General features: G+C 43.4%; 1 protein-coding gene across 4 annotated transcripts in view; it reads right to left on the reverse strand.

Moving 5' to 3' along the window:
- Nucleotides 1-25,000, reverse strand: part of LOC143286815 (uncharacterized) — a 192,357-nt gene that overhangs the window by 23,005 nt on the left and 144,352 nt on the right. For all 4 annotated transcript variants that reach the window (XM_076594631.1, XM_076594649.1, XM_076594623.1 and 1 more), the window contains exons 77-94: nucleotides 24,396-24,535; nucleotides 23,683-23,799; nucleotides 22,333-22,594; nucleotides 21,229-21,370; nucleotides 20,363-20,539; nucleotides 19,846-19,963; nucleotides 18,737-18,927; nucleotides 17,842-17,980; nucleotides 16,916-17,114; nucleotides 15,980-16,093; nucleotides 12,094-12,262; nucleotides 9,783-9,902; nucleotides 9,042-9,125; nucleotides 6,701-6,897; nucleotides 3,490-3,671; nucleotides 2,789-2,825; nucleotides 1,443-1,666; nucleotides 229-590 (exon numbers count right to left, since the gene is read on the reverse strand). In XM_076594631.1, coding sequence (XP_076450746.1) covers nucleotides 229-590; nucleotides 1,443-1,666; nucleotides 2,789-2,825; nucleotides 3,490-3,671; nucleotides 6,701-6,897; nucleotides 9,042-9,125; nucleotides 9,783-9,902; nucleotides 12,094-12,262; nucleotides 15,980-16,093; nucleotides 16,916-17,114; nucleotides 17,842-17,980; nucleotides 18,737-18,927; nucleotides 19,846-19,963; nucleotides 20,363-20,539; nucleotides 21,229-21,370; nucleotides 22,333-22,594; nucleotides 23,683-23,799; nucleotides 24,396-24,535 — 2,974 coding nt within the window. The remainder of the gene's footprint in view (nucleotides 1-228; nucleotides 591-1,442; nucleotides 1,667-2,788; nucleotides 2,826-3,489; nucleotides 3,672-6,700; nucleotides 6,898-9,041; nucleotides 9,126-9,782; nucleotides 9,903-12,093; nucleotides 12,263-15,979; nucleotides 16,094-16,915; nucleotides 17,115-17,841; nucleotides 17,981-18,736; nucleotides 18,928-19,845; nucleotides 19,964-20,362; nucleotides 20,540-21,228; nucleotides 21,371-22,332; nucleotides 22,595-23,682; nucleotides 23,800-24,395; nucleotides 24,536-25,000) is intronic.

Genomic DNA, 25,000 nt, shown 5'->3' on the forward strand with positions numbered 1-25,000 from the left:
GCAATTTTCACATACACATGCACAAATATGCAGAATGTGCGAGCACACACATACACAACACACAGAGAACCACACAAAAAAATAAAATTAACACACACACACACACACACACACACAAACACACGCACCCCCCCCCCACCCACACACACACCCCTACACACACCCAAAGCCCCATCCAACCCCCACCCCCCAAGCCCCACGTACACACACATACACACACAGACTTACTGAACAAAAGTGTAAGACTCCGGCATGTTCTGAGCGTAGAGAGCGGGTGTCATGATCAGGTTGCGCATGTTGTCCTCAGTGGGTCTGAGGGTGGAGAAGCCCATGGCGCACAGGAAGGCCAGCAGCGGCAGCAGCAGCGTGGAGATCAGCATGCGCCAGTTCCGTCGGTAGTGGTGCACCCGCTTCAGCAGGAGAGCGCCCAGCTGCTGGAACTTGAGTGACCCCCCTTTGACGGAGCGGGTGGGACGGGCACCGGAGCGACCCAGGATGGTGTTGTCACTTCCTGCGGAGACGGACTCTGTCTCGATGGTGTTGGAGTCAAAGCCACTGTTGGAGTGACCGCTGTCCGCTTCGGCTGTCAGCTGCAATCACGTTCACAAAAAAAAAAAGGGGGGGTTAAAATGAATAAATGATAATAATAATTAGTATGTTTATACAGCGCTTTTAAACATTTCAAAGCATGTTCCAGTAACATGGCAAGAACGCACAGACAGGAAGAGACACACACATGCACACACATACAAGCACGCAGACACAGGCATGCACACACAGGCTGCCAGTCATCACGTTGCATTTTAAATTCCTCCCCTCTGGATTGCGTTACTTTTGTTCAGCACAACCAGTGACACCACTGCATGATAATCTTACAAAGAGCAGTAACTGCCCTTCAGACTCCATGCACAAAGTCGTGGAACAGACCCCCTGACAATCTCTGACTCCCTAGCATCTTTTAAATCTGGACTCAAAACTCACCTCTTCTCTCAGCTATAGCTTCTGTTGTGGCATGTCCATCCTAACAGTATATAGTAATGTAAAAAGTGGTATGCTTGACAATGTGTGTGTACATATGTATGTGTACAAATGAATGTATATGAGAATGTGTGTGTGTGTTGTGTGTCTGTATGTATGTGTGTGTCAGGAGGGTGGTGGATTTGTATATGAGTATGTTTTATGTGTACGTAGTTTGCAAGGTACATTCTGGTGTAACTCTGACTGAATGTGTTTATAATATCATGTGTTTTGTAGAGCATCTAGAACAGTTTTCTGGTTAGAATGTTATATAAGTATCCATCATTATCATTATCACCATCATCATCAATATCAATATTATCATCATTATTATCATTATTATTATTATTATTGTTATTAATATTTCAGCAAGGATCAGCAATCAAAGGGTTAACCAGAGTCCCTTCTTCCCCAGAGAGCCTCACCTTGAGGAACACCTCCTCCAGAGTGGTGTTGGAGATGCCGTAGCTCAGCACGCCAAGCTCCACCCTCTGGCCGTCCAGCTGACGGAAGAACTGCGACAGGACATCCGTGCCATCTGTGTGGGCTGGAACACTGACAGTCAGGTCCGAACCCACAGACTCCACGAACTTGGCCGAGGGCAGAGCGGTCTGGATGAAGGTCAACACTTTCCTGTGCTGGCCGCTCACTGGAGGAAACACAACAATTGGATGGGGTCAGTTGGACTTTATTCTAATTTTCACTTATTTTGATAACTATTTTGGAGGAAACAAAATGATCAGTCAGGTTTAGTTTGACTTTATTCTGAGTGCATTCTCGCTTTTACTTATCTTGGTAACTATTTTTATCCAACACACTTTATTATTTTCATCTAATGTACTTAATTACTTTTATCTAATAGACTTGATTATTCACAACAAATATTTGCCAGTATGTAAATGAACATAGCATATCTGTCTTCCTTTGAATTGTGAAGTCACTTGGCAAAGCATTCACCTGAAATAAGTTTTCATCCTGACTTCTATAGCAAGCAGCACACTGTTCTCTTGTTCCTGTGTGTGGGTCTCCACAAGAAAGAAGAATACGCAGAATGCCCATCGACTTTACCAGGTAACTGCTTACTTTTCCTTGACTGCAGTTTTGGAGAAGGACAACAGCTCGACTTTCCTACCACTCTCTATGAAGACGCTATGGCAGAATCAGGTGTTGGGACTTGTGAACCGATGTTCCAGCCGGCCACTGATCAGGGTTCCAGGCCTCATTTCAGCATGGTGTTGCATACTTAGGAAAGGCGCTTTATGTCAGTTTTCCTTATCCCAGCTGGGGAAGGTTGAAATGGTGAAAGGAGAGGACTGGGTCCACCTGCCGCTGTCAAACCCTGATGGCTGTAAATGGCTTTGGGACCGTGAACCCATTCAACACTGGGGAGTTCACAGCGTCTGCAGTCTTCCATGCCATACTCATGCAGAAAAACACAAAATAATATACTCTTTTTCCTCCAAATTAAATGTGGGCAGATCCAGAAATACTGTGGAAGTTACTTCCCTTCCCTTGAAGTTTATACATATGTAGGAACGTGAAAACTGTTTTAATGAGATGAATTTTGACAGCAGAGCAATGCTCAGACATGGGGCTCAGTAAGTTAATCTGTTATCCTTTCTTATCCATTCTCTGGCCTTCAAGCCTCCCCTGAAGGATGCAGCGTTTGCACTCAGTTCAAACCTTGAGGTCTGCACCTAGAGTGTACACATTCACTCCATTCCAAGGAAAAAACAACAAGAAACCGGTGAAGTAAAACAAAGGTTCTTACTTTCTTCCGTTGTTTCTTGGTTGTTTGAGGCCTCCATCTGAAAAAAATGAGAAAAAAATGTTTGCTTTTGTGTTTGGTTTGGTTTGTAAATGTGTGTGTGTGTGTGTGTGTGTGTGTGTGTGTGTGTGTGTGTGTGTGTGTTCTCTGTGTTCTATGCGGAGAACACAGCAATCAGATACAGATACAATTAAATGTTTGTGGAATTATTTACTGAATTATCACAAGCAACAAAAAACAACAAAAAACAACCCCCAGGTAGTCTTCAGCATGACAGGGGGTGAGCACAATTCACTTTTTTCCTGGTTCTGTCTGTGCATGGTAAACCACCCCCTTCGCCCACCCCCCTCACCCCAGACCCATCCCCCCTCAGACACACACACACACCAGTCCATCCCAAGCTTCACCACATCACAGCAATGAAAAAAACACAAACCAAAAACAAAAATCCATAAAGAAAGACGACATGCTTACGTGTAAGAAGTATGTTCTTGCTAAAGCACTACGCTGTTGACGAGCATTGTGTACGTAAAATTTAGTTATGTTTCTTGTGTATCTTCATTGTTTTGTTTCCCATGTTGCTTTCTGTGTACTTTTGTTGTGAAAATTGAATTAAAAACACATAACTATAAAATGAAATAAAAAATAAAAGAAAGATGACAGCACACACACACACACACACACACACACACACACACACTGACCTCATTCTGCAGACTGAGGGCCGGGTTGGTGTTGACCGTCAGCTTGTACCCCCCTCCCAGCTGGTTCTTCAGGTAGCTGGGCGACCCCACAGACAGCAGGCGGCCGGTGTGCATGATCAGGATGCGGTCACTCAGCATGTCCGCCTCGTCCAGGTGGTGAGTGGACATCAGGATCGTGCGGCCTGCACCGACACAGGTCGTCTTTATTCAGGGATCACTGGGGGTTTCTTTTCGTTTTTATTATTATCATTTTTTTAATTACTATTATTATTTTTTGCTTTGCTATTCTACAGCTGGTGTGGTGTTGTGTGTACGGGTCAGTCTGCATTGTTATTTTTTGCTTTGCTTTTTTCCAGCTGATGTGGTGTTGAGTATACAAATCAGTCCGTATTGTTATTTTTTGTTGTTCTTGTTTTTATTTTACACCTGATGTGATGTTGTGTGTACGGATCAGTCCGCATTGTTATTTTTTGCTTTGCGTTTTTTACAGCTGATGTGATGTTGTGTGTACGGATCAGTCTGCCTACTGTGATGCCTCCTTGAAACTGAAAGTTACAAGTGCTGTTGCTTACAGACCAGCCTGACCAGACAGGGACATAAGTACAGCCGGCATGATAACGAAGCGCAAAGTCCTGCTTCAACAGCTGGGCCTGATATTTATTTATCTTAATTGTTTACTGCCCAGCTGATTACAGAACAGAGGTGGGCTGATTACAGAACAGTGGTGGGCCTGATGCTGTTCACTTATCTTTGTTGTTTACTGCCCAGCTGATTACGGAACAGTGGTGGGCTGATTACAGAACAGTGGTGGGCCTGATGTTGTTCACTTATCTTTGTTGCTTACTGCCCAGCTGATTACGGAACAGTGGTGGGCTGATTACAGAACAGTGGTGGGCCTGATGCTGTTCACTTATCTTTGTTGTTTACTGCCCAGCTGATTACGGAACAGTGGTGGGCCTGGTGTTGTTCACTTATCTTTGTTGTTTACTGCCCAGCTGATTACAGAACAGTGGTGGGCCTGATGTTGTTCACTTATCTTTGTTGTTTACAGCCTAGCTGATTACGGAACAGTGGTGGGCCTGGTGTTGTTCACTTATCTTTGTTGTTTACAGCCTAGCTGATTACGGAACAGTGGTGGGCCTGGTGTTGTTCACTTATCTTTGTTGCTTACTGCCCAGCTGATTACGGAACAGTGGTGGGCCTGATGTTGTTCACTTATCTCAGCTGATTACGGAACAGTGGTGGGCCTGATGTTGTTCACTTATCTTTGTTGTTTACAGCCTAGCTGATTACGGAACAGTGGTGGGCTGATTACAGAACAGTGGTGGGCCTGATGTTGTTCACTTATCTTTGTTGCTTACTGCCCAGCTGATTACGGAACAGTGGTGGGCCTGATGTTGTTCACTTATCTTTGTTGCTTACTGCCCAGCTGATTACGGAACAGTGGTGGGCCTGATGTTGTTCACTTATCTTTGTTGTTTACTGCCCAGCTGATTACAGAACAGTGGTGGGCCTGATGTTGTTCACTTATCTTTGTTGTTTACAGCCTAGCTGATTACGGAACAGTGGTGGGCTGATTACAGAACAGTGGTGGGCCTGATGTTGTTCACTTATCTTTGTTGCTTACTGCCCAGCTGGGGGTGTATGGGGTATCAGGGAGGGGCAGTAACTCTGACAGGAGAACACATGGTAGCTGATCACAGAACAGTGATGAGTCTGATACTGTTCATTTATATTTGTTGTTCAGTGCCCAGCTGACCACGCAGGGCCGTATCAGGGCTGACAAACTGTCAATATTTATCCCCAACAGCCGGAAAGAAAAAAAAAAACCCACTAGTGAAGAAAAGTAGGCACAAAGGCATAATTATTCATGCACATAAAAAGTCAATATCAAGATATGTCACCCCACTGCAAACAATAAAGACACATATTAGTGGCTTTAACTGATCATGCATTTAACCTGACAAATCTAAACCACAACTACACTTGTGACTGACTATAAATATATCAAGGTCAAAGGTACTACAGCCTTATACAGCCAAAGGGGCAGTGAATTCATATCCACTGTGCCTCGGGCTCGGCATAGGAAGGTGGGGCCCAATCCTCTCCTTCCCCTGTCTTAACCTTCCCAAAGCAAACCTTCTCCTTTCCCTGTCTTAACCTTCCCAAAGCAAACCTTCTCCTTCCCCTGTGTTAACCTTCCCAAAGCAAACCTCCTTTCCCTGTCTTAACCCTCCCAAAGCAAACCTTCTCCTTCCCCTGCCTTAACCTTCCCAAAGCAAACAAACCTCCTTTCCCTGTCTTAACCTTCCCAAAGCAAACCTTCTCCTTCCCCTATCTTAACCTTCCCAAAGCAAACCTTCTCCTTTCCCTGTCTTAACCTCCCCAAAGCAAACCTTCTCCTTTCCCTGTCTTAACCTTCCCAAAGCAAACAAACCTTCTCCTTTCCCTGTCTTAACCTTCCCAAAGCAAACCCAGACACCCATTCACAGCTGGGTGGAGTGAGGAAAATTGAAGTAAAACACCTTTCCTTAGGACACAGCACTATCACAAAGCAGGATCTTCTTTTTCTTTTTCTTTTTTTTAACTTGTTTTTATTTATTTCACATGTACAAGGTGGTGAACAATCACATACATCTGTCTCTTTTTTTTCTTTTTTCTAAAGACCAAAAAATAAATAAAACAAAAATAAAACAAAACACAAAAAACAAACACACAACACCCCGCCCCCCCACCCCCACCCAAAAAAAAACAAACAAAACAAGCAATGAAAAAACATAAACAGAAAAAAAAGGTTTAAGCAGTTGGAGTATTTCATGAATAAGTGGAAATCAATCACACAAAACAGGCTAACATGCTGAATGGAGTTATAACACTTCGTTTTCAGTGGGAGATGGGGCCTGGAGGATATGTTATTGCAAGGATAAAAGAAAAAAATAAAATAAAATAAAATAAAATAAATCGATTTTCCTTTTTTCTTTTCCTTCCTTTCTTTTCCCCCCTTTCTTCCTATACACAAACACTTTGTTAGGATTATGTAATAAAGTTCCTTAGGACACAGCACTATCACGAAACAGGACCTTGAACCCTGATCACTGGTGACCACTGGATCACAAGGTCACTGCCTCACTGACTCCGCCATAGCGCCACTGTGACAAAACATACCCCAGTCACAAACCATCAGACAGCTAACACCCAACACCCTGCTCACCTGGCCTGTTCTTCATGACGAGGTTCCAGATGTTTTTCCGAGCGTGGGGGTCCACGCCGCTGGTTGGTTCGTCCAGCACGATGGTCTTGGAACCACCCACGAAGGCCAGCGCCACACACAGACGGCGCTGCATGCCGCCGGACAGGTGAAGGGCCGGCACATCCTTCACGTGCCACAGGTCAACGTCATGCAGCAGTCTGACCACACAACACAGCACTGGTCAGTACACATCTTGACCACACAACACAGCACTGGTCAGTACACAACATGACCACACAACACACCACTGGTCAGTACACATCATGACCACACAACACAGCACTGGTCAGTACACATCATGACCACACAACACAGCACTGGTCAGTACACATCATGACCACACAACACAGCACTGGTCAGTACACATCATGACCACACAACACACCACTGGTCAGTACACATCATGACCACACAACACAGCACTGGTCAGTACACATCATGACCACACAACACACCACTGGTCAGTACACATCATGACCACACAACACACCACTGGTCAGTAAACATCATGACCACACAACACACCACTGGTCACTACACATCATGACCACACAACACAGCACTGGTCAGTACACGTCTTGACCACACAACACAGCACTGGTCAGTACACAACATGATCACACAACACACCACTGGTCAGTACACGTCTTGACCACACAACACAGCACTGGTCAGTACACATCTTGACCACACAACACAGCACTGGTCAGTACACATCTTAAACACACAACACAGCACTGGTCAGTACAAATCATGACCACACAACACAGCACTGGTCAGTACACATCTTAAACACACAACACAGCACTGGTCAGTACACGTCTTGACCACACAACACAGCACTGGTCAGTACACATCTTAAACACACAACACAGCACTGGTCAGTACACGTCTTGACCACACAACACAGCACTGGTCAGTACACGTCTTGACCACACAACACAGCACTGGTCAGTACATGTCTTGACCACACAACACAGCACTGGTCAGTACAAATCATGACCACACAACACAGCACTGGTCAGTACAAATCATGACCACACAACACAGCACTGGTCAGTACAAATCATGACCACACAACACAGCACTGGTCAGTACAAATCATGACCACAAAACACAGCACTGGTCAGTACACATCATGACCACACAACACACCACTGGTCAGTACACATCTTGACCACACAACACACCACTGGTCAGTACACAACATGACCACACAACACACCACTGGTCAGTACAAATCATGACCACACAACACAGCACTGGTCAGTACAAATCATGACCACACAACACAGCACTGGTCAGTACAAATCATGACCACACAACACAGCACTGGTCAGTACACAACATGACCACACAACACAGCACTGGTCAGTACACAACATGATCACACAACACAGCACTGGTCAGTACACAACATGACCACACAACACACCACTGGTCAGTACACAACATGATCACACAACACACCACTGGTCAGTACAAATCATGACCACACAACACAGCACTGGTCAGTACAAATCATGACCACACAACACACCACTGGTCAGTACACAACATGACCACACAACACACCACTGGTCAGTACACAACATGACCACACAACACACCACTGGTCAGTACACAACATGACCACACAACACAGCACTGGTCAGTACACATCATGACCACACAACACACCACTGGTCAGTACACAACATGACCACACAACACAGCACTGGTCAGTACACATCATTACCACATGACACAGCACTGGTCAGTACACATGACCACACAACACAGCACTGGTCAGTACACAACATGATCACACAACACACTACTGGTCAGTACACATCATGACCACACAACACACCACTGGTCAGTACACATCATGACCACACAACACACCACTGGTCAGTACACGTCTTGACCACACAACACAGCACTGGTCAGTACACAACATGACCACACAACACAGCACTGGTCAGTACACGTCTTGACCACACAACACACCACTGGTCAGTACACAACATGACCACACAACACAGCACTGGTCAGTACACGTCTTGACCACACAACACAGCACTGGTCAGTACAAATCATGACCACACAACACAGCACTGGTCAGTACACATGACCACACAACACAGCACTGGTCAGTACACATCATGACCACACAACACACCACTGGTCAGTACAGGACTACATTTTATTTTAGAAGAGCATGATCATTTTTAGATCTCAAACACAATTAACAAATTTGACCAGTATGGGTACTCACTGATACAAGACTTGACTCGCTTTCTACTAAAACACCACTCACTTGCGTATTTCTCTTTCAAGATTCAGAGACGAAAGATTTCCCTTCACTCCTCCATAGAAGTTCATGTGCTCCTTCACTGTCATGCTGGAAACAAAGATGAACAATGTAGACACTTACAAGACATACATTTCCAAGCACTGAATATGCCATACAATTATATCAATCTACCCAATCCTCCATAAAAAAAAACAACCAAGCAATCCCCAACCTCACAGCATCTTACAACAGCACACAGAGTAAACACCTGAAAACACAAAACCATCCCCCAGGTAATACCAGTTCTCCATGGGCAAATTTTCCTCAACTCTTGTCTGAGTGAACTGCCAAGAGAAGCGCAGAGTGAGAGTGAATCCCTCACTGATCAAGGACCAAGACCTCCTGCATACACAGCTTACCTCTTCCTGCCCCCCTACCTTCTCCCAACAACACACAGTGAATCGCTGACTGCTCACAGACAGGACTGTTCCCCGGTGTGACACAGAAACTTGCAGCAAGGTTAAAGCCCCCCTCACCACCCCCTCTCCCCCGCCCACCTATCTGCCCTCTCTGAAACCAGTCCCCACTCTCCTACATCACACAAACACACAGACTGAATCACTCCAAAAAAAAAATAACTTCAATGAATGTATTCTGTTCATGCAAACACACACACACACACACACACACACACACACAATTGTATAATCAAGCAAGCATGCACGCATGCACACACACAGAGGGTGAACAGAGCGTGGCACTCACTACTCAAACAGGGTGTTGTGCTGCGGGCAGAGTCCCAGCAGACCTGTGCGACCCCTGGTTTTCTTCCCCTCCACCAGCACCTCTCCACTGCTGGGGTTCAGCACTCCCACCAACAGGTTGCTGCCATGGTGCACACGCACACACACACACACACACACACACACACACACACACACATACACACACATGCAAACACACACAAGCACATGCCCACGAGCGTGCGCGCGCACACACACACACACACACACATCCCACATACATACGCAGAGAGAAAATGCAAATATCATTTAAGCTGCAATGAAATGGTCCATCCAATGCATTTGTGCTTGGCAATGTTCACAAATGTACATATGTGAATGTTATCTTCACAGCTAGCATCTATTCTCAATGCAAAAAAAAAAACAAAAACAAAACAAAAAAACCCCAACTTACAATGATGGTCTACAGGGGTTCACATTCTGTAATTTTTAGTAATTAAAAGTCCTTTTTCCAACCACTTTTTACTCCTGTGCCTTTTATACAAGAGTGCTTTACAACTGGATAAGTATTTTTCCTACATAATTTTGTCCTGTGTACTAACCAGGGGAGAGCAACGGGTAAGACTGAAAGCAGAAATGTTTTTTTCACCCAGTTTGAGTCTCAATCTGTGAATTCTCTCTTTAGGTTTTCACACAATTGCAAATCTTGTCAGCTGAACGAGACACTGAATTTTTTTAATTATATTTTTTGGGCCATGCCCTTGCAATGCAAAGCACGAATGAAGTGTTCTGCTGAAAACAAGGGAGACAAACCATAGCAGTGATGGAGAAGATCACAAAGTTTTGTTTTCCAATATTATAACAGTACCTCAAACACAAGAGATTTTTTTGTTGTTGTAAAACTGAGGTTGCCCCTCACACTGGGCACACTCTACAGACCTGATGTCACAGACTGTAAAAAGTATAGCATGCAAAAACAATGGAAAGATTTTACGCACTCTAAAACCTGTCAATATATATTTTTGAAAAACAATTAAATGAAATAAAAACCAAACAAAATACCATTTCACATTAAAAGACATCACCATTCAACCTCCACACCACCTGCCACAAACACACACACACAAACACACATACACCACAAACACACATACAGTCACAGATACACACCATTTCCTCCCTCCCCCCCACTCCCCTCCCACACACAAACACATTCACAGATACACACCCCCCTCCACCCCATTTCCTCTCCCCCCCCCCTCGCTCCCATACATACACACACACACACCACACACACACCACACCACACACACACACACCACACCACACACACACCACACCACACACACACACACCACACCACACACACCACACACACACACACACACACACACACACCACACACACCACACCACACACACACACACCACACCATACACACACACACCACACCACACACACTACACCACACACACACACACACCACACCACACACACACACACACCACACCACACACACACACACACACCACACCACACACACACACACACACACACCACACCACACACACCACACCACACACACACACACCACACACACACACACACCACACCACACACACACACACCACACACACTACACCACACACACACACACCACACCACACACACACACACCACACCACACACACACACACACACACACACACACCACACCACACCCACACCACACACACACACACCACACCACACACACACACACACACACCACACCACACACACACACACACCACACCACACACACACCACACCACACACACACACACACACCACACCACACACACACACACACCACACCACACCACACACACACCACACCACACACACACCACACCACACACACACCACACCACACACACACACACCACACACACACACACACCACACCACACCACACACACACCACACCACACACACACCACACCACACACACACACACCACACCACACACACACCACACCACACACACACACACACACACACACACACACCACACACACACACACACCACACCACACCACACACACACCGCACCACACCACACACACACCACACCACACACACACCACACCACACCACACACACACCACACCACACACACACACACCACACCACACACACACACACCACACACACACACACACACACACACCACCACACACACACACACACCACACCACACACACACACACCACACCACACACACACACCACACCACACCACACACACACCACACCACACACACACACACACACCACACACACGAGCCTCACAGAGTGGTGGTCTTGGCAGCCCCGTTGTGCCCAAGCAGAGTGGTGATCTGGTCATGATAGATGTTGACGCTGACCCCGCGAACCACCTCGTGTTTCCCTTTGAACGTCTTCCGCAGGTCACGCAGGCTGACCCCAATGTCAAGGCCTTCTGGGTCCGGCTCGAAAAGACCTGGTTGACAAACACGTATGTTCAATAGTTTACATCAAAGTGTGTGCATCTTCATTAAACAAGTACACACACACACACATCACATGTCACTCAAAGTGAAAGGATGTTAAATTACAGAAAGAAGGAAAAACATCTTAACTGGGTTTTGAAACAGAGAATCAAGCCATTCCTGAATCTAAATGATATAGCAATTTCAATTTGTATCTAATTTGCAATAGATCAAAACTTTTTTTTTTTAATAACAAGTGATACAATAAAAAGTATATATAAAAAAAAATGTCAATTCATACACACACATATATTTTTTGAAAGACAGAACAAACTGAAAAATGAAGAAGAAACAAGAACAAAAAGCCATTCTACCTCTAGCCCTCAAAGAAGTGGAAATGCATTGATTCTTTAAAGAAAAGAAAAAAGAAAAAGAATGAAAGTAAGTGAAAGAAAAGAATGAAAAACGAATACTGTCGTCTATTATGAAGTATCAAACACTACATTGTGACAAGATACCAAAGACAAAATACAACAAATAATGCATGACGAAGGTAAAAAGAAAAAAAAGAAAAACACAAAGAGAAGTAAACACACAAATATTGCAATATTGCTATAAAAGAATGGAGATTAGAATACAGTAGAGAGAAGGGTGGGGGTGAGCAGGTATATGTAGATCAGATAGGGAGAAACAGAGAAAGAGAGAGAGGAGGGGAGGGAGGGAGAGATAGAGTTTACTAACATACATAAATATGCATGCCATTAATGAATTAAAGATAACACAATCTTGTCATATCTTGCCATCAGATGTATTTAATACATCTGTGTGTGTGTGTGTGTGTGTGTGTGTGTGTGTGTGTGTGTGTGTGTGTGTGTGTGTGTGTGTGTGTGTGTTGTTTAAATTTAGACAAGATCTTGTTGTATGGCAACCACCTGAACAATCATGACTTGAATTAAGAGGGAGAGGGATCATAATCTTGTTGATCTTATGGTTAAACATAGCCTAATAGCTTACTCAAAGAAAAAAGAACATGATTAGACATAACCTTAACATAAAAAGTGCAATTATATTCACGTTTGAGTTTCTGGATGAGAATATTACAGCTTTTATAGTTTGCAGCAGTCAGTACTTCAGAAGAATTATTTTGAGAGCACATCTATGCAGACTCAGATATGTTTTCATTGCATTTTCAGAACATGAATCCTAGACTGTCAAAGCATATCTTATATGAGATTCAGTATGAGCCTAACAGAATAATTTTCAACAAAATATACCTTTTGAAACATTTAATTCTGGATAGTTGATCGATCTGTGTAGAATGACCTTTGCAAATTGTCATAGTGTGATCTGACCAGAGTCAGGTAATATAATCATCTTCTACTATGGCTTGACCATTGATGCAAAGAGGCAGGAAATTATGTGAAGAGTTTGACTGTTTCTATCTGGCTCTGAATATTTGCCATTTCCCTGTCTTAGGATTAAGAAGTATGTAATTTAGATTTGACCATTCAACTGGACTGTTACTGCTCTGTTGCAGTTCTTAAAAAAAAAAGAAAAAAAAAGAAAAGAAAAAACCCACCAAAAAACATGCCCATGTGGTGTAAGCTTAAACAGCAAATCCACAGTCAAACTCACTATCATGGAACACACACATTCCCCCCCTCCCCGCCCCCCCCCCCCCCTCCTATGTTTTGCATTCCTGCAGCATTTGAAAGACTGATCAGTGTGCTGAGTCTATGAGCAGACAAGGCGCCTGCCCCCACTTTTCCTTTTCTGTTTTTCTAAAGCAGATAGTGGTGCAGCATATACATAATCAGTCCCGTGCGCCTTCCTGAAAACTGAAGCTGTCAACACAAAGGTACTGTGACCAGCGAAGACCTGTGGCTGGCAGACAGCCACACCGACATTCATGGAACCAGACACCTGCAGTGACAGACCACAATCTCTCTGCCTCAAACACACAGCGTGCAAAGTGAGCCAACACCCGCCACAGGCTGTCAATCATCAGTGCACTTCCCCAGCTGACCGACCCAGCTGGTTTTGTCTGTCTGCCAGCTAGCTTCAACTTACCAGTGGCAGGACATCGCCCTGTTCGAAAATAAACAGGTCAGCTGGTCTATGAGGGGGACAGAGGCTGGATATGCAATGAACCTGTCTGCTCTGAGCTCTGGTACACAGCAGTGATATTGAAGCAACGATGCAAAACAAGAGTTAAAGTGAACACGACACAACAACAGCAAGTTTTCTAAAACCTTTGATTCAGCCCTTTTCATACAACAAATTTATTGCACAAACAAGTAAAGTAAAAGTACTGAAGAACCACATTCATAATATAATACAGTCAGGATCAAAGAAGTGAAATAAATCACAAACAATTTCCTTGATACATCATCTGATAAATCGCTACCTAAGGACCATATATGGGTTGTTGTTACCAAAAAAGGTAAAAAACGGAAAAAAGAAAGTGTTGAAAAAGGAAGGAGGTCACTGATCAGAAGAGACAGATGAGCAGAAAGAGAGAGGGAGACGAAAAACAAAATGTGTACTGACACATCTCTATGTGTACTGACATATCTCTATGTGTACTGACATATCTCTGTGTGTACTGACACATCTCTATGTGTACTGACATATCTCTATGTGTACTGTCAAATCTCCACATGTACTGACACATCTCTATGTGTACTGACATATCTCTATGTGTACTGACACATCTCCACATGTACTGACATATCTCTATGTGTACTGACACATCTCCACATGTACTGACATATCTCTATGTGTAGTGACATATCTCCACATGTACTGACACATCTCTATGTGTACTGACATATCTCTATGTGTACTGACACATCTCCACATGTACTGACATATCTCTATGTGTAGTGACAAATCTCCACATGTACTGACACATCTCTATGTGTACTGACATATCTCTATGTGTACTGACACATCTCCACATGTACTGACATATCTCCATATCAACATGTACTGAAACATCTCTACGTGTACTGTGTGTACTGACACATCTCTTAAGTGTGCTGTGTGTACTGACACATCTCTAAGTGTACTGACACATCTCTATATGCACTGCATGTACTGACACATCTCTGCATGTACTGCATGTACCTACACATCTCTACATGTACTGTGTGTACTGACACATCTCTACACGTACTGTGTGTGCTGACACATCTACATGTACTGACATATCTCTATGTGTACTGTGCATAATGAAACATCTCTACATGAACTGACACATCAATATGTGTACTGACACATCTATATGTGCTAACACATCTCTACATATACTGTGTGTACTGAAACATCTCTACGTGTACTGACAAATCTCTACATGTACTGACACCTCTCTACATGAATACTGACAATTCTCTACATGTACTGACACCTCTCTACATGAATACTGACAATTCTCCACATGTACTGACAGATCTCCTTGTGCACTGACACATCTCTACATGAATACTGACACATCTCTATATGAATACGGACACATCTCTTTGTGAATACTGACATATCTACGTGAATACTGACACATCTCTACACACACTGACACATCTCTACATGAAAGCCGACACATCTCTACGTGCACTGATGCATCTCTACATGTACTATGTGTACTGAAACATCTCTAAGTGTACTGACACATCTCTACATGTACTGACACATCTCTATGTGAATACTGACACATCTCTACATGCACTGACCTCCGTCAGCAGATCTGGGCGGCATGGGTTTCACAGAGGAGGACCTGGAGAGGCAGGAGCACCAGTAGGACGGCAGCACCGGGAAGTACCAGGGCTGTTTCACTCCGTACTTGCCTGTCAACACCCAGCAGGCAGTGAGGGAGTAAAGCGTTGGGTACGTGTGTCAGTCAAAGAAAGATGCTCGTTATCATCATCATCATCGTTATTATCATAATCATCATCATCATCATCATCATTGTTATCATCATCATCATTGATATCAAAACAACAATCTATTCAGTCTTTCTATAAAAAAAAAAAAAAAAAAAAATCATACTCATTATCATTATCATCAATACTATCAAGACAACAATCTGTTCACCCTTTTTATAATATTGAAAAATCATACTCTCAACATCACTATCAAAACAGCTATCTATTTAGTCTATCTATTTTTAAAACAAAAATCTTTTCATCATAAATCATCATCATCTTTATTGCTGTTTGTCAAAACAACAATCAACTCAGTCTTTTTCTTCATAACACATGTGAATCAAGAAAAATTCAGCTGTAGCAAAACAATCTGTGACAATCCTGCCCTCATCAACATTTGCACAGTGAGTGAACGTTTCCATTATCAAGTCCAACTTTATTCAGAGAATAAATAAAAAGACACCACTATCACAACAACCCCCATCCCCCTGTCCCACCACACTGCACAAAAACAGTACAAGACACATCACTGTAACCATCCAGCCCTCCCTCACCACCTGCAGCATCAGTAACTGGTTTCATTATCATGTCAGTAAATCATGTCACATTTTATTCAGACAACATAAAACCAAAAGACACCCCCGCCGCATCCAACATCCCTCTCCACAGACCCCACCACCTATACATCCTAACAACCCCCCCACAAAAAAAAAAATTGGAAGGACAGAAAGGCGAATCACTCACCAGGTTTGACGTTGCGGACGTACCAGCCCAGGACCAGGTAGATGGCGCTGTCTATTAGCATCATGTAGCACATCCAGGAGAAGTCGACGGTGTCACCCATGTTGCTGTTGACCCGGTCCCACTGCAGGCCCACCGTCTCCTCCTCGAAGCGAGTGATGAAGATCGCCCCAAAGCTGAAGGCCGTGGTGGAGGACAGACACTGAAACACGGGAGGAGGAATTTTGTTCAACGTTCTGGTGATTGTAGATATTTTGTTAACTCATTCTCCTCCAGGTTTGAGTTAACTCATACCATGATTCCTTTCCCCATGGACCGGCATTCTCGTACCAACACACATTCTAATTTGAGATGAATGGTGAGTTTGGGGAAACAGGTTAGATGGATGGTGGAATGAAAGCTGAATAATTATCTGAAATAACTTTTACAAGAGAAACAATTGATAATGAATGTAAAAAGTAAAAAATCGTAAATACCAGGTGATCTGCGATGATATACTTTCAAGCAGGTGAGACTCCATCAACTCAGTCATGATTAACTGAAACACTGGGGGTCTGTTCATCACATCTATGTCTGCTCAAAGAGTCGTCATAGGCTAATTTTTCCCCCCTCAGTTTTGTTCTTGAAAAACCACAAAATTGGAAAAAAGAAAAAAGTATTTCAAGACAGTGTTGTTACACCTATAGCGGCTGAAACATGATGATGATGATGATGATGATGATGGTGATGATATGAAAACCCATTGTGATTTGAGACTGCATGAATGGTTTACACTCTGTACTTTCTTAAGATATTTAGATACAAACAGATGGCACACAAAGATAAAAGCACAAGATGAACACACAAAACACAACACACACACACATACACCACAACACACACACACACACACACACACACACACACACACAGAAGACAGAGACACTCACGGCCAGAGATTTCTGCCAGAAAGTCATGTAGACCTCCGCCGACACCAGAATGATGTAGGGCAGGAAGGAGATAAAGTAGATGATGATGACTGACAGGATGGCCAGCGTCACTCGGCTGAAGAAGGCGCTGATGAAGTAGCTGTCAGCAACACAGCAAAACACAGGCGATGCAACACAAACTGCTTCCATTTGTAACATCACATCACACCACCCTCGAAAACGGAATATGGCCGCCCACAGGCAGGGTTAAAAACGGTCATACATGTAAGGGTCCACTCGTGTACATATGAGTGGGAGTTGCAGCATACAAACGAAGAAGAAGAAGTAACATGACACAACTGCATTGTATCGTGTTGTGCAAGGCGGTGTCAAAACATACGGACTGATCCACATACACTACACCACATCTGCTGTTAAAAAGAAGAAAGACAGACAGCAGCAACTGCCTGATCTTCACATAAATCAAACGTACTGGTCAGGTCTTGAAAGCCTGTCCTAGGTTTGTGTAACATAAAAATGAAATATAACGATTGGCCAAAAAATATCAAATAAGGTTGGGACAGCAGTTGCCTCCTCTGCTATTCTGATGTGTGTGTGTGTGTGTGTGTGTGTGTGTGTGTGAGTGAGTATGTATTGCACTGAATGGTGATCAGCAAGTGTTTTAGTGTGCATGGTCCATCAAAACAAGAAAGTAGTGAGATGTCATCACCCTTTTCTCACATAGGCTTTGCTATTCACACTGTCCTCTTCTCATCACTTGACAACGTGCCTATGGTTCGAAATGTCGTATCCCACTAAACAAAGAGGATTCATCTACCACCAAAAAGGTTTTTATAAACTTTAGTTTTTTGTATTACTATAAGTATTACAAATGACAGCTGTGCCATGCACTCACCACATCATGGTGGTGCTGAAGCAGAAGTCCAGGAAGTAGAGGAAGAGCAGGAACCAGTTGCTGTTGGTGAAGACGCCGGAGAACTTGAAGATGATGGTGATGACGATGGCGACGATGGCCATGATGAGCATGGTGACCAGGAACCAGGCCAGAACGTTCAGCCCCGACACCATGCCCATGATCCGCAGCGACTGGAAACCAACACCGCTTTCCGTGACACGCCTTACCTGGGATTCCTCTCCTCCACCCCCTCGCATACACCAGCACACACATTGCACAGACACACACATATGTGAATGCACACCTCGCATACACCAACACACACATCGCACAGACACACACATATGTGAATGCACACCTCGTATACACCAACACACACATTGCACAGACACACACATATGTGAATGCACACCTCGCATACACCAGCACACACACTGCACAGACACACACATATGTGAATGCACACCTCGCATACACCAGCACACATTGCACAGACACACACATATGTGAATGCATACCTCGCATACACCAGCACACACACCGCACAGACACACATATATGTGAATGCACACATCGTATACACCAACACACACATCGCACAGACACACACATAATTTATGTGAATGCACACCTCGCATACACCAACATACAAATCGCACAGACACACACATATGTGAATGCACACCTCGCATACACCAACACACAAATCGCACAGACACACACATATATGAATGCACACCTCGCATACAATAACACACACACATCGCACAGACACACACATAAGTGAATGCACACCTCGCATACACCAACACACACATCGCACAGACACATGCATATGTGAATGCACACCTTGCATACACCAACACACACATCGCACAGACACACACATATGTGAATGCACACCTCAAATACACCAACAACACACAAATCACACAGACACACACATATGTGAATGCACACCTCGAATACACCAACACACACATCGCACAGACATACACAGAAGAAGAAGAAGAAGAAGATCAACAACAGCATCGACACTATCTGCAGAGCACTCCTCCAGCCAAATTCAGACAGCTTCACAGCCTCCAAGGAGAGACGAGACCGCTTACCTCCTCCTGTCCACTCTGTCGGTCGTAGACCAGGTTGTGTGTGGCAATGCCAATGGCCGCCAGCCAGGCAAAGGTCATGAGGATGGGCAGCAAGTATGACCCCAGGTAGTGGATGTAGCTGAAACCACAGCATGTGCTGTCATGCATTTACACAAGTCACTTATTTGTGTGTGTGTATGGTTGTGTTTGTGTGTATAGTGAGGATAAGTGTGTGCTTGCTTTTATGTGTGTGTGTGTGGACATGTGTGTGTGTGTGGACATGTGTGTGCGTGAATACATGTGTTGTCTGCTCTGTGTGTGTGTGTGTGCTGCGGATGATGTGTGTGTTGTGTGTTTGTGTGTGCACATGCACTTATGTATTGTCTGCTCCTCGGGCATTTAACTGTTTTTCGATGTTTTTATCTTCGTGTGTTTGCATGCAGGCAGTGTTGTGAACACAAAACCTGAGTGTATAGATTTTAACACGGCCAACATACATCATGTTTATTCTTTCCTTCCTTCATTGCCCGACACTCACTCGTCCTCGGTGTGGCAGGGGAAAGGCATCTGCTGCATGCTGACGCCGGTGTCCTTGTAGGCTCCGTTGGTTTGCAGCTTGAGCAGCGCCCCTTCCACCATGTCCTGAAGCTGCACAAAGCCACGCATGTAGCGCAGGTCGTTGGCAAAGTCGTCCTTGGCGTATGGCATCCACAGTCTGTGGGCAGAAACAAAAAGGAAGCGATAATGATAATGATGATGGAAGAGAAGATGATAATGATGATGACAAATTCTTGTGGTATGTCTGTGGTATCATCTCATCCACAGCCTGTGTTCAGAAACAACAAGGAAGACAAGATGATAATGGTGATAACAAATTCTTGTACTTTGTGTTATCATCTCATCTACGACTGAGCACACAAAAACAGAAGTAAGAGGAACGTCTTCCCATGTTCTGTCCCACCTGTCTTTATTTTGGTGGTGAGCAGGTTATAAAATACAGCTTCCCACATTCTGTGCCAATTTGTCTTTAATTCTGTTGGTGGTGAGCAGGTTATAAAATACAGCTTCCCACATTCTGTCCAAATTTGTCTTTAATTCTGTTGGTGGTGAGCAGGTTATAAAATACAGCTTCCCACATTCTGTGCCAATTTGTCTTTAATTCTGTTGGTGGTGAGCAGGTTATAAAATACAGCTTCCCACATTCTGTGCCAATTTGTCTTTAATTCTGTTGGTGGTGAGCAGGTTATAAAATACAGCTTCCCACATTCTGTGCCAATTTGTCTTTAATTCTGTTGGTGGTGAGCAGGTTATAAAATACAGCTTCCCACATTCTGTGCCAATTTGTCTTTAATTCTGTTGGTGGTGAGCAGGTTATAAAATACATCTTCCCACGTTCTGTCCAACCTGTCTTTAATTCTGTTGGTGGTGAGCACGTTATCGATGTCCATTCTGATCTTGTACTGGACGTGGCGAGGCAGAGTGGTCGTGGGGGCCTGCCGCTTCCTGCGCTGACTGCCGCTGTCATCCATGTTCAGGAACACAATGCCTGCAAAAGATATGTCAAAATCCTGTCACAACAGATCCGTGAAAATCCTGTCAAAACTGAATAAAAAATGTTTGAATAAAAAAAATAAAGATTGGTGAAAATCATAGTGTTAGTGGAAAAGATTCCATCAATGTCTGGTGTTGGAGACTTCTTTTACACTTTTTTTTTATGAGATTTTGTGTGGTGTATATGGATAAATCCACACACTTTCACGCCCGAAACTTTGAAAGAAGCTTTTTTTTTTTTTTTACTCTTGTACAAATGACCAATATTATCTTTTTTCCTTTCTTTTTTTTTCAGGTGAGACGTAAAGTATATGGATCAGTGAAACTTCTTTCTTCAAATTCTAAATGAATTCTCTAAATGACTTTTATTACATGGAAAAATAAATGTCACTCAAGGCCTGATCAGCAGATGGGGTTTATGCACAGGTCAGGCGCCTGGCCTTTCTCCATCTATCCTTTTTAAAGGCAGATGTAGTGTAGCACGTATGGATAAGCCTGCATGCATCAATGCCTCCTGGAAACTATAACTGAAAATGTTACTAATGTTCTGTTTTTAGAGAAACAACAAAAACAACAAAAGAAACACACAAAAAAACACCCATCCACCTACACCCCACACCCCCTCTCACCCCCACATACACATGCATACACACACACTCACAACTCACCCCTCTCTCTCTCTCACTCACACACACACACACACACACACACACACACACGCACAGACACATACACAAACACACACATGCACACATACACACACACAAACATCCATCCACACATCCACCCACCCACCCACCCACACAAACACACACACACATACATACTCGCACCCCTACCCACCCCAACATACACATCCACCCACCCATCCATACACCCCCACACACCGACATACACACACACACATCCACTCCCACCCACCCACACACCCAAACCCCCCACCCACACCACACACACCTCCAAGGAAGGTGTTGTTCCTGTACAGCTCGAAGGCCCTGCGCTCCAGGTCCTGTTCAGTGGGCAGCCCCTCGAAGCGGTTCAGGTCAAGGCAGGTGGTGTAGTTGTGGATCAGACCTGCCACCCGCTGCAGGGTCTTCAGGCTGCTGGCATTCATGCTGCTGCTGCTGCTCATAGACTCCATGCCCTTGGTGATGGAGCTCGGGTCGACGCCAATGGCTGACCGGAGGATGCTCTGGACGAAGCTGTTGCTCATGGCCGCCTGCACAATGATGACGACGATGATGATGATGATGATAATAATGATGATGATGATGATGATGATAATAATAATGATGATGATGATAATGATGATAATGATAATGATGATAATAATAACGATGATGATGATGATACTACTACTACAACTACTACTACTAATGATGAAGATGATGTTGATAATAATGATGATGATGATAATAGTAATACTACTACTACTATTACTACTACTGCTGCTATAATAATAATAATAATAATAATAATAATAATAATAATAATAACAAAAATAATGATAATAACTACAATATATTTTTGTGTAGCACTGTAATACAAACTGAAGTAAGTTCTAAGCACTTTATGAATTCTAATAGTTCACAATAATCAAATAAACAGATACAAATGAAATACAGACTTACAAAAGAATCAGAAAAGTAATTAATTCACATTCACTATTTCTTTCCGAGAACAGTTTAAAAAGACCAACAAATATGTACTCTAAATGCAGCAACTCTTACACTCAACCACACATTCATAGAAACCTTTGTAAACAACACTACTCAAAGGGTTTAACACTCTTCTGATGCATACAAACTGAAGTTCCTTTTGGAGAAAGGCACTCTCACCTATTTTCATTCAACTTATATCCATTTTGATCTCACATTTAGACCCTGCCCTTTTTTCTTCTTTTTTTCTTTTTCTTTTTTTAATCTGCTCCTATGAAAAAAAAACATAAGTCACAGGTTTTAGTCAAAAGCAAAGCAGAAAAATACAAAAATCACTTAACACAATCCTTTTTTTAATTTTCAGCCTTTGTAATGCCATCCCAAGGACACGTCCCTTATCTGTACGCACCATACTTACTGAAAGTCCATTCCCATGACTGAACAAAGTCCTTTCCTTTACCTTCAAAGAAATGCACATAAATCCACAAATACACATGGGCATCATACATCCATGTTTAGAAAGGACTGATATCAAAATCAGATTTCAGAATAATTTCATTATATCAGTCAGAGAAATAAAGTGCTGTCAAGGCAGTGATACATAAATACACTATGGCATACAAAGAAGAGAAATGTGAAGGTACTCCACCTTTATGGACTCCATATCAGAAGAGGAACCACTCAGAGTGACCAGACTGGGGACATTCTTTGACCATTTCTTGGACACACTTTTGACCTCCTCCAGTGTGTCGAACACCCAGTTTGCCTGCAGAGCAGATCTGTGTCATTGTAATTCCACCATTAAACAGCACTCACTCTCATTAAAGTTCAATACAGAGACATATCAAGATAATTCAAGATTGTTAACAGATTCTGTTGAAACAGGCATGGTAGGTATCAAAAGAATTATCAGCCACTTGCAGAGATTCATCCAGAACAAACGTGAAAAAGAGGGGCTTGACCTTAAACCAACATCAAAAAGAGTTCAATTTTGAATGTCCCAGCAGTCTCACTAGATTCTGTGCAAGATTGCACACACACACACACACACACACACACACACACACACACACACACACACACACACACACACACACTACTGTTCACAAGGAACTATTCTAATGAAGATTTCACCAGACCTCAAAATCTAATACAACTGGCCATGCATAAAACCCTTTCACTTTGAAGAAAAATCGGTCACAGTCTTGACCGTTACTCATAAAAACTCTATCAGTTCCAATATTAAGGTCATTCACTAACCACAAGACCCTTCTGTCTTATAATTAACTCTGGAGTTTGGCCAGCACAAGGAATGCAGCAACCCTTGATACTCAAATGGTATGAACGGTCAATGTCACTCACTTTGCTGACGATCTTTCTGGTGAGGGGGGTGTCGGGAGTGAAGAGGATTTTTCCCAACATGATGGGTTTGACGTAGGCCCAGATCACTGCTCCCATGGTCGTGCTCTTCAGGCTGCGGTACAGGTCCTTGCAGAACTCACCTGTGGGCAAAAAAAAAAAAAAAAAATCAAAGGGGATGTCAGTTATTAACCTCATCTTTTCAATCACAGTGCTTGTCAAATGGTTTGATTCAAATGTCAACTTAGAGAGTCATGACGTTCTCAACCATTTTCAGGATGATACAGAGCTACAACGGCTGAATGGTCAGAGCATCTCTGGTTCCTAGGTTCGATCCCAGTATCAATATGTACTTCAATAAGGATAGATATCTGTTTTCCCAATTTCCCAAGTCAACGTACATGCCGACCTGCTAGTACCTTTATCCCCTTTGTGTGAACAGACATGCAAAATATTAAACACACACATAAAAGAGCCCGCAATCCATTTCGGCATTTGGTGAATAATGGAAATATAAACACACAAAGCATGCACATTCTTGGAAACTGAATACAGCTGCCTACATGTCAATGTAATTTTTTTTTTTTTAACTGTCATGCAGGTGGAAG

Source organism: Babylonia areolata, chromosome 1 (assembly GCF_041734735.1).
Source record: "Babylonia areolata isolate BAREFJ2019XMU chromosome 1, ASM4173473v1, whole genome shotgun sequence".
Lineage (NCBI taxonomy): Eukaryota > Metazoa > Mollusca > Gastropoda > Neogastropoda > Buccinidae > Babylonia > Babylonia areolata.